This window comes from Clupea harengus, chromosome 17 (assembly GCF_900700415.2).
Source record: "Clupea harengus chromosome 17, Ch_v2.0.2, whole genome shotgun sequence".
Taxonomy (NCBI): domain Eukaryota; kingdom Metazoa; phylum Chordata; class Actinopteri; order Clupeiformes; family Clupeidae; genus Clupea; species Clupea harengus.
In genome coordinates, this window is record NC_045168.1 from 6,857,672 (window position 1) to 6,869,221 (window position 11,550).

The 11,550-nt window shown below is 43.8% G+C and overlaps 1 protein-coding gene across 1 annotated transcript in view; it reads right to left on the reverse strand.

Moving 5' to 3' along the window:
- Nucleotides 1-8,911, reverse strand: part of reck (reversion-inducing-cysteine-rich protein with kazal motifs) — a 55,107-nt gene extending 46,196 nt beyond the window's left edge. Inside the window, exon 1 of the mRNA XM_031583826.2 lies at nucleotides 8,661-8,911. Within this exon, the coding sequence (XP_031439686.1) occupies nucleotides 8,661-8,730 (70 nt within the window). The 5' untranslated portion in view covers nucleotides 8,731-8,911. The remainder of the gene's footprint in view (nucleotides 1-8,660) is intronic.
- Nucleotides 8,912-11,550: the final 2,639 nt, after the last annotated feature.

The following is an 11,550-nucleotide window of genomic DNA, read 5'->3' on the forward strand; positions in this document are numbered from 1 at the left end:
CACTGACTGTGATTATTGCGTACGACTAAGGCCGTATGTCATTCTCCACAACACATGCTTGTCTTTCATGGAATAGGGCACCATTACACACACACACACACACACACACACACACACACACACACACACACACGCACACACACACACACACATACACACACACACACACACACACACACACAGAGCAAGCTGTTTCATTTAAGTGAGAAACTGAGTAGTAGTAGCAGTCTGGAAAGACTGAGAAGAAAATCTAAATATATGAATATTTCAGCTTCACCACTGAAAGCATTTTAATATCTACACACTTTAACACACATTTAGATTACTGAAACGTTTTTTTTGTTTGTTTTTTGTTAGTATTAGTTTATTTGAATGTCATATACATTAAAAAAGGTAGTGTATATATAATATATCTAACTTATTTTAAGTTTTATATTACATAATATTCTAAGAATGATACATATTCCAGAGCATGTTTTAACCACAGGTGGGGAGGTGGAGGAGAGGTGGGAGGCTTTTGTCGTTCCTCTGCTGGTGGCTGTCCCCTATGGGGAGCATAGCTGATAGCAGACGCAGGCAAACAGCCCAGCGTGGGGTCACTATAATCCCGTCAGACTGCCACACACACACACACACAAATGGTCATCCCACCGGGGGGTGGGGGGTCCATAATAACACCGTTTGGGGGTTCAGTGGGTTGGCTTGGGTGGGTTGTTGTTGGTGACACCCGACAGATGACAAATGGTGACAGAGGAGTTCAGATACGCCTGCAAATCGAACTGAGATAAACAAGCTGTTTCCTCAGCAGGGTCTCTAGCAGTAGTCTACCTCGTCCCTGGGATGTGACACGCAGTTTCAGTGATCTGGCATCGTAAGCAGAGATCTGTTTGGATGTATTCGGCAGACTCCCACATCATTAACAGAGCTGTTGTCCGTAGTCCTTTCTTACCGTGACCAAATGACTGACTCAGATATGCACTAGTAGCTAGTAAAGCGAAGAGGAGAATCAGTCAGAGCAATACCACTCTTCCTACAGAACACACACACACACACACACACACACACACACACCCTCTTCCTACAGGAAGGGAAGAGAGAGAGAGAGAGAGAGAGAGAAAGGGAGAGATTGATAGAGAGAGAGAGAGCAGTACAGAAAGAGAACGAGGGATGGAGAGAGTAGTGAGAAAGACAGTGTGAGATAAAAAGAGAGGAAGAGATGCAGACAGAGACAGAAAAATAAAGAGAGAGAGAGAGAGAACCCTTTTGCACTCTCAAAGAAAAACTGAAAAGGGAGAGAAAGTGTGTCAAGACAAACCCCTCCTCCACTCTCAACGAGATCGAGAGTGAGGGATGTATGAAAAAAATGAGAGAGAGAGACTGTAAAAGAGAGAAACAGAGAGCAAGAGTAAATGAATTAAAGAACAAGGGAAGAAGGGAGACAGACAGAGAATGAAAGCAAGAGAGTGCGGGAGAGAAAGCGAGTGGTGGGGCGCCAACCCCCTCCTCTGCGCTCATGCGTCCCCCTCTGTGCCGTCCGGCGGCCGTATGCGACACATGGCACCTGAAAGGCACCCCGCGCTCCCTCTGATGCCCGCCTGGGGGACGCAGGCCATCAATCACCCCGCCTGGACACGCGCCTTTATCAGGGGGCGACAGGGACATCTGCTACAAGAGGAAGCACAGGACTCCACACACACACAGAGTCATACACACACACATGTGTGCACACATAAACACACACACACACACACACATGTACAAACATGGAAACACAGACAGACTCAGACATATGCACAGACACACACACACACAGACACACACATCCGGCCCCTCCCTGCAGTAATGGAATTGGCTCCTGCATGAAGGAGGCATCAGAAGCCCCAGCATCACACAGATGCAGGCCCACTGCACACACTGATTACAGTGTCTGGCCATTAGACACACACACACACACACACACACACACACAGACACACACACACACACACACACACACACACACACACACACACACACACACACACACACACACACACACACAACAATGAAGAAGAGAGACAGCATCCTTCCAGCTTTTGAAGTGGCCACCTCTCTGTCTGTTATATTATATAATCCCTTTAAAAAGATCGAACTTTTGTTCCATCATCACCTTAATAATTTATCCTTTATGTTTGTGTTTGCTTGTTTGCTTAACTCTTGTTTTTTTTGCTTATTTAACCTTCTATCCAGGCAACATGGCAACTTTGTCATGAGCCACTTATGAGGTCCTTACAAAGTCCTTGACAAGCTGCTTGTTTATGTTCTCCTCTGCATTACTTTTGAAGTTTGTGATAAAAGCATACTCCACATGAATAAATGTCAGATCATTATGTGGATGCAAGGGAGTGTGTGGGAAGCGTGCTGAACATGTGGCCCGACTAACCAGACAAGACACCAAAAAAAATGAGATTCTTGGAAATTATATTCCCATTCCCAGGCAATTGAGGAAATTGAAAAACGTTCCCACTAACAGATTGGAATTCCAATTTTATTTTCCAATTCAATTATGGCGCGGACAGGAATTTAAATTGAATTGACCTCGGCAGCATTTTTGTCTCCTCATGTCTTCACGAACAAAGCCCTCGAGAGACACTGAAAATAGAACGTCCAGACGCTACAAGGGCAGCTTTTTCCATTATAATTCTATACGACTCCACCTCGCACCGTCTCCCACAGTAAGTGCACGGCTGAGTGGCTGTGTCTGCGCGCCGTGTTTTGTCTTCCCCATTCTGTGGCCTGGCCTTTGGGTGTGTCTCCCCACTTCACTCTCACACTGGCTGCCCTCTCCTGTATCTCGTGCCCCCACATTCACTAGTGGGAGAGACCTGGCTCTGCTCTCAGTGTGTGTGGTCCCTCTCTGCTGTGCTCCAGGAGTCGGGACGGAGCTTTGGTAACCACGGCAGCGGTGCTGCCCGCTGTGCGTCCCCTCTGTTTTGGCAAAGGTGCCAGTGTTGGTGTACATAAAGGCTGCCATTAAAGCGTGATTACCAGGCTAAGGCTACCGCTCTGGCAAGATCAGACGATAGTGTTGCCTTCTCCACTTCAAACGCACGCACACACACACACACACACACACACACACACACACACACACACACACACACACACACACACACACACAAACACACACATGCACACGCACACTCACACGCACACACACACACACACACACACGCACACGCACACTCACACTCACATGCACACGCACACACACACACACACACACACACACACACACACATACACACACACGCAGACACACACATGTACACACACAAACCAAGAACGCACACACAAAGACACACGTGCACACACACAAAGACACACCGGCGCGCACACATAATAACGTGAACACACACACACACACACACACACACACTAGAGTACACTTTCCTACATTTTTATCATAAACACAGGGAAGAATTGGGCCCAAAAGGACACAGGTCTACTGCACCACTTCCCAGGCTTAAAAATAAGCTCTTTTCCTGCGAGTGCCTGGCTACGAGTGGAATTTGAGGTGACCCAAAACACAGCTCACATTTCCTGCCCGTCTATTTCCTGTTGGGCTTTTTTTTCCCTCCCTCCAGCTCTCCGAGCCTCTAGCACTCAGTTCTAACAGAGACTCCAGCACACTGACTTATCTCTATCTCTTTCATTTGGCAGATGACAAAAAATAAATACAAATAATTAAAAGGAAATGAACCTAAAGGAAGATTTAGTGGTGCGGCCCCCTGTACCTCTGAGAGACCACCCGAGGGACTGAGCTCTCATTGGTCAGAGACATAAACACACACATTGTTGGACGGGAGATGACTGCTGTCTGCTTTCTGGCCATTGCCGCATTCCTGTGGCAGCCCAGCCCCTCGTGGGAGAGAGAATATAATGCTTCTGGGTCAGAGGTCACTTCCTGTGCATTAATTAATAGCGATCTAGCATAAGCAGGGTACCATTAGAGGATTTCACTCCAGGCATACATTCCTACTGACTCAGAACTGTTCCACAGAAATGTCTAGTGGTCGAGAAAGAGCTGCTTTAGTGCCACAAGCATAAATTAATGAATGAGTGAATTCAATGAATGGATGAATCAATGTGTAATATCTAATGTGCTGTTCTGATACAGAATACACACATGGTCTTGTCCATGATTATCTTATGTTGGGACACCATTCTGTAACATTCCTTAACTACTTCACACACAAGACGTTATTTAAAGGCATAGCTGTAGTGATTCCTTCTAAAAAGATTGTTTGTGATAGGCCAGGGCTGTTTTGCCCTGGTGCTTAGGTCTTCAGTTATCAAGACAACACATATGGTTGTACATTTTCAGTGGCAATATTGTCATGTGTAAACTAACTGCTATGATTAAAATAGCATGTCAACGTGTTCATTGTTCTTGCGTGTTCACTTTATGCACGACATGCAAATAATACGGCAGTGCAGCAAAGCTCTCAGTGCAGCAAAGTTTCTCATACTGCATTCAAGTTGCATCGCCTTTGTCTCTGTCTCTGTCTGCCATGCTGTTTAGAGACGCGACACACATGATGTAGATTCCACTGCAGTAGTTACTTAACACCAAACAGCTCATGATGCAGATTCCACTGCAGAAGTTACTCAACACCAAACGGCTCTTCTTGCATCCCTCAATCTTAGAGACAGACACACCAAAAAAATTGTTGGTGGTGTTTCCCCTCACATCTACAGAATAAATAATCCCCTCTACTCCAAGCTGTGAGCCATTAGTGAAATGAAAGCGTTGAGGAAGCTTGTGTTCATCACTTCCTCTAAGTGCTTCTTTGACAATTAATGCCACAGCCAGCTCTGGCCACTGATTCTGTGCGCCAAACTTCAGCTGCGGCTTTTTGGGTTTTCCCAAGGCATTCTTGGGAAGTTACTTGAGCATGATGAGCATGCTTGTCACACACACACACACACACACACACACACACACACACACACACACACACACACACACGCACACTTACTCACACACCCACACTCTCTCACACACTCACTCACACACACACACACACACACACTCTGAACAAACAGTTTGAAGATAAAAGTGAGTGACAATGCTACATTTTAATTTTCAACACGTTTAATGTTCGTCAGTTGCCAACGATGAAAACATTTTGTGTCTTCAGTGACAAAGGCTGAGATTCTTTTCAAGGACGAGAGAGCAGAAGGACAGACAAAGTGAAATACTTTTCATCAGAGAGACTGCAGACTCCACACTCTAACAGCTAAGTCTCATTTCAATGAGATGCTTTATCACAGGCTCCTCTAAAACCGTTCAAAAGAAAGAAAGACATAGAACAGAAAGAAAAATGCAAAGCCATGCATCAAGGACATTATTTTAATTTCATTCATAAGATTGCACTGATATTGAATGTCATTTTAATTTTCCCAGAAAAGCCCTGTAGTATAAAGACCCAACTTTCACTAGGAGGACAAGCATTGTTTTTCTCCAACTTCTGGAACTGTTTAAAAGTTGAGTGTGTGTGTGTGTGTGTGTGTGTGTGTGTGTGTGTGTGTATGTGTGTATGTGTGTGCCTTCTTGCATGTGTACTAATGTGTGTGTGTGAGTGGGATACTAAGACTGGGAAAGGTGCAGCTAAACGTGGGGAGGATTGAAGGAGAAAAAAAAACCTATGAGGCACATGGTCGTAACCTGTCTCTCTAGTTATGAGCACACAGACCACATGTGCAGCCCAGGTGGGAGCATCTGCAGATAGATATCTGCCCTCTGTGTGCAAGTGTGTGTGTGTGTGTATGTGTGCAAGTGTGTGTATGTGTGTGTGTGTATGTGTGTGTATGTGTGTGTATGTTTGTGTGTGTGTGTGTGTGTGTGTGTGTATGTGTGTGTATGTTTGTGTGTGTGTGTGTGTGTGTGTGTGTGTGTGTATGTGTGTATGTGTGTGTATGTGTGTATGTGTATGTGTGTGTGTGTGTGTGTGTGTGTGTGTGTCTATGTGTGTGCACTCCTGAACAACATCAGTCCCTCCGCACATGTCCAGAGCACCCTGCCAACCACGTCACAGCGCTCTCAACGCTCATCAACACACACGCAGAGCAGCGGCACTGGAGAACAGCAAAGACAGGGGTGGCTGGCAGCGAATACACTGTAATGCAGCGCACATGTGCAGGTACGTGTGTGTGTGTTGTGTGTGAGTGTGTGTATGGGGGGGGGGGGGGTTCTATGGAGTCTTTGGTGACACTTATCACACAGGCCTTGTAACACTATATGACTGTATCATTAAGTTGAGGATAACATAATAATTATCCTCATTGTGTGTAACAGCACTTGGACACTCTCTACTTACACTTACATAACCTCAACTTTGTTCCCTTAACCCTACTTTCATGTCATTACAAGGTATCAATATACCTTTGTTACTCAACAGATTACACTGTACTTCATAGAGCAGCTACTCTGAGCGAGGGCTACGGGGTCTAGAGAGAGGTCAGATCTCTTGTTGGCAGAGGATTAGACGAAGGGGAGCATCCCTCTGCGTTACATCAGGGCTAATTCTGATCCTGTCCATTCTTATGATTAGCTTAGGCAGAAGCACTGAGATCATTTACAGTGACATTGCAAGACATTTACCCATAAGCCTGTCCCAAAGGACCTACCAACGGCTCCTTGATAATTATGGGATGGTTTAAAATAAAAGTATTTAATGTAAGGCTCAGTTGATAATGACTGTTTAATAAACGAGGCAATAGAAAGACTACCTACTACAACTATGTACTAACCAAGTTGAATAGTCCTTTAAAGAGCATATACACAGGCAAGGAAGATCATTTGATGTAACGAGGCTAACTTTAAATTTTACATATACGTAATTCGGTTATGTAAATGCAAATGTAACAACCCATAGAGCCTGTATACGAACATTTTATATTAAGCCTGAAATAAGTTAGTGAAAAAAACTGACTGCGCGCCCAACAAATCTGATGCCAGGAGAGAGAACACATTACAACATAAACATCTGCCATTGCTCTCACCAGTGTGGGTTACTCACTCCTATATGTTCATATAAGTGGCGGATCCGAGCTCTAAAATAGCTTGGCCGCCAAGACAGTTCGCTTGTGTGGGGCTGTGACAAAAATAATCAGGTTATGAAAGTTTAAAGGCTCTCCGCGGCACACAAAATGTCAGGTGAAGATGTCATGAATTTGATCCGAGACGTGGACTACAGCCTCTATTTTCTTTTCCTTGCGCACTTAAAGGAGGTTAAATTGGTCGCAGATGCTTTGTCCCAGAGAAAGCCAAAGTAGGTAGCTACATCCACATATGCAGCCCGAGCAGGGGTTGCGATTACCTCCACAAAAAGATTTTATACAATTCAACAATAGGTGAATTTATTTAAACAGGAAAATATGAAATACAATTGTAGAGGATCGATTATATCTTCTTCCTTTTTGTAAAAATAATTATTGAATTGATTCATTACGGCATATGGATATATATACATTTGTTTCGTTGCTTCGCATGCAAGGTAATTAGCCAAATACTAAGGACCAAGAACGACTTTAACGCGGCTTTCATGGTCGCCAGCCCACTGTGACAGATGTCTTGTGTCAGTAACTATACAGCGATATTTAGACTACGCGTAGTAATCCACATCTCCGGCGCACGTAGACAAACAACTTCAAAGCGCTCATCAGTCCAGATGCAAATTTAGTAGAAAAGGCAACAACCTTCTTTGCAGATGTGAGTAAGGGATTCCCATCAACAGACAAACTAACAACCACTTAAGTTTTCGTTATTTATCTTACTCCGCCACCAGCCTCACACTCCAACAAATGGTTAAGTAATGACCATCAAATGGCAATGAGCGAACTGCTAACAATAGCAGCGCAAACAAATGTGCGTGTATACATTGCCACATGTTAACACGAAGCTGGTATTGTCAGCATAAAATGGGACAGTAGGTTGCACAAGATTGCGCGTTTGTTTAGCCACTATGGATGGTTTTACAGTCCATTTTGTTTTGCGAGTAACCAAAGCGATAGCCAAGTGATGTGCATCAACAAGGAGAAACTTATTAGCCTATTAACGTAAGAGCTGCTGGTTTTCTATTTAGATACAGGGTGCGATGAAGTTACAGTAAATGTAACTATGTTTTAGACAACGCTTATGGATTTGTCCGTGAGACAATCTTTTCAAAATATCGCGTGCAGAATTTTCACGAGTTCGTACTTCATTCACAGTTGTCAAAAAACCTTGATAAAAATGTTGCTCATTGTTGCAGTATGACGTTCATTGTTGTGCAGATTACTACATATACAACACTTTTAAAAACAATATATACTTTACAGACAAAGAGAAAATATAGCTAACGTTATGATTCATACCACTTAGAAAGCATATGGGTACGAGAGCGAACAGGATGCGAGGCTGAAGCAACAAGTTATCTCCGTTACACGCACTAAAATCAATCACAACAGATGCAGCACACTCTTACGAGCAAAAACACCCCCCGTTGTCAATAATGCGTAATAGAATATTCACATGGTTGTGTAATAACACTATTGCAACTGTACAAATCCATACAAAAGAAATATTGCAACTAAAGCGGCGGCTCAGCAAGAGAACAAAACTAGATCGGACTTACCCTGAGCATGGGCGAAATAGTTGAAGTTGAGGACTTGAAGAAAAATGATTATCTCAAAACACACATACATCTTATTGAAATCCTAAAGTGCATTGTGGAGTCAAACACGAATGAAACACTGCCGCTTTGACAAGCTCCATGAGACCATCGCTTGCGGGTAGGCTACATCAGTATTTGTAGCTCGTCCATGGTCCATACGCACACAGGCCGCACGGCGGAGATGGGAACTGGACCCTCGCCATACTCCCCCGACTGAGCATGTGCAGACAGGAAAAAACGCCCGTTCTCCGGTGGCTAGAGGGTTGGGTTAACGGGGACTTGAGAAAGCAGGGAATTTCAAGGCTACAGTTTTGAACGCGAAGGGTGAGGTAACTGGGCTATAAATCTTCATCAGGTCGTACCAATCTCATAATTAATCAGCAGAAAGGTATTTTGCACACTGAAGCAAACTTATAACAGTTGTAATTTGTAGAATTATTTCTATTTAACTTTTTTTCTCGTGCAACTGTAAGTTAGCTGTATACGGTAGGCAAACTATATATCAAAACCCCTTTTAGCGATTAAAAAAAACGTAGGAAAAACAAACAAACATGGTTATTAACTCTGTCTTTGTCTCAGTGAGATGCTATGCCACAGCAAAACTACACCAACACAAAATATTCACATAATTCTGAGGTATGTTCATATAATTACCAGAGAGCTCAAATTCATCCAAAATCATCCCTCATCCTAATATTTTACAGGGTGTTGTTTCTTCAAAAAGGCTTCTACACCAGCCCATCTGTAGTTTAGACAGAGCATTACCATATGCATATGAAATCCATCAGGAAAATATTTTTGCCAGAATTAATGGATGTCTTGTCAGTAGGGAAATTATAGCACTACAATTTACAACTCCAGTTTGTGTGTGTAATAGTCATCAGATTAGACCGGATTAGAGAATAAAAAAGATCGATCTGATCTGCTCCTGGTCCAACGAGGACGCACTCATGGATGGAGTGCACAGCCTGACAAGCCCAGGAGCAGAGGCCTGCACGCTTCCTGAATCAAATGAAATATTTGAAATATTATAACATTGAAAGATTTCTCAAAAGGATGTTGCTGCCATCGATCCCTATGGCTATTGAAATTATTACACTATAAATCCTCTCAACTCCCCAACACCCTGTTCCCCGTACGTAGCTGGGTATTCTCACTCCTGCCTAGAGTCCACTGGTCCTGCATCAGTGATATGATTCTGCAGCGAAGCTCTCTTTCTCAGTCTGAATGACAGATCAAGTATCATTTAACTGTTTGATGTGGATGATAATGCGTGGGGAACAATAAAGCATTCTAGAATGTGGTGCGGGTACTTATGGAACAACAGATCAGAACTCTCCCATGATCCATTGCTGTGTTCTCTGTCAGCTGTGACACATAAGCAATCTACATTCAAATCTGTCTTGTATTAGCCGACAAAAACAAACCTATTATCCCTTGTCTAAGACCTTCAGACAGATGTACATGTTTTTCCATTGTGGTGATTCTCAAGAGGGCCACATGTTGACATACGTCCAACTTTCATGTATGGGCATTGATGAGGAACATATACAGCCTTATAGGATAAGCCCCAGGATGGCGTGTGCTATGGTGAGGCTACGAGATAAGAAACAACACACTTGAAAAGAATCTCAGGTAAAACTACAAGGCAATATCTACTGGATTAGGACCATATCAGCAAATTTCAAAATGAAAACAATGGACTGGAACCTAAACACATTTTTTTTTGCTCACAGAAAATCTAATGTTTTGAGGAATCCAACACATCATGCGACTGGGGTATTTAATATCTTGGACTCCCCAGCTACAGCAAATAGACTGATAGGCCTCCACAAAGGCTTCTGCCCCCCAAGAGAGCATTATTCACAGACAGACAGAGAGACAGGCCGATGATAAGAAAGACGGATAGATCCCAGGGGGAGTTTGCCCGGTAACAGCAGCCAGACTCAGTCTGCCATGGGACACAGAAATGCAAATATGGAAAATTGGACAGACATCCAGACATGTAGACAGACAGAGAAACAGACAGACAATCCTCAGTTCTGCAGTCCTCAATCCTGGCTCTGTAAAGCGCCTTGAGACAATTGTATATAAATACAATTGAATTGAATTGAATTGAATTGAATTGGATCCAAACATTGTTGACATTTGAGCTCAACAGCCAATCAAAAGCACCCCTCCCTTCTGTGCTCCATAAGCAATGAGCATCCCTTGTTTATGATTGGCTGGAATAGTATATGGCTTGGCCCGTGCAACTTGTTTATTTTATTTATAGAGCCAGGGCCGTGTACAACTCTTTTTTTTTTTTTTACCTAGAGGAACGTGAGGAGAGATTTTCTGACTTTGACAAAAAGTCAATTGGATTACAAAGTCAATTGGATTGGAAATGTACCTTTAGAAAGTACCAAAACACCACGTGCTCCGTCATAATGAGCAAGTTACTCCTCAGAGTGCCTTCTCACAGCCCTGTCAGGCCAATCCCAACGGTGTGGGGATCGGCTGTGTCGTCGCGTTGCTGTTTTGTTGCGGGGCTTTTTAACCCCCCCAGTGTGATTGGGGTGGCCCCCGTGACCTCCGGGGGCCCCGGAACCTCAGTCACTTCATGGGAAGCAAGACAAGGGCACAAGAGGAGCAGGGCAGAGCACAATGGCGGCCCCCACTGCTAACATCCCCTAAGCTACAGGATGAACACACGACCTCTGACCCCCCGCTGCATTTTTCTATAGGGGGGCAGATTTAGATGGACTACTCCAGTGATGGACAGCTCCGATACGGAGCAGGAAGTTGGGAAACAGAGCAGGCTCTGTGACATTGAAGGCAAAATTAAATGGAAAACATTTCACTGTTTTTT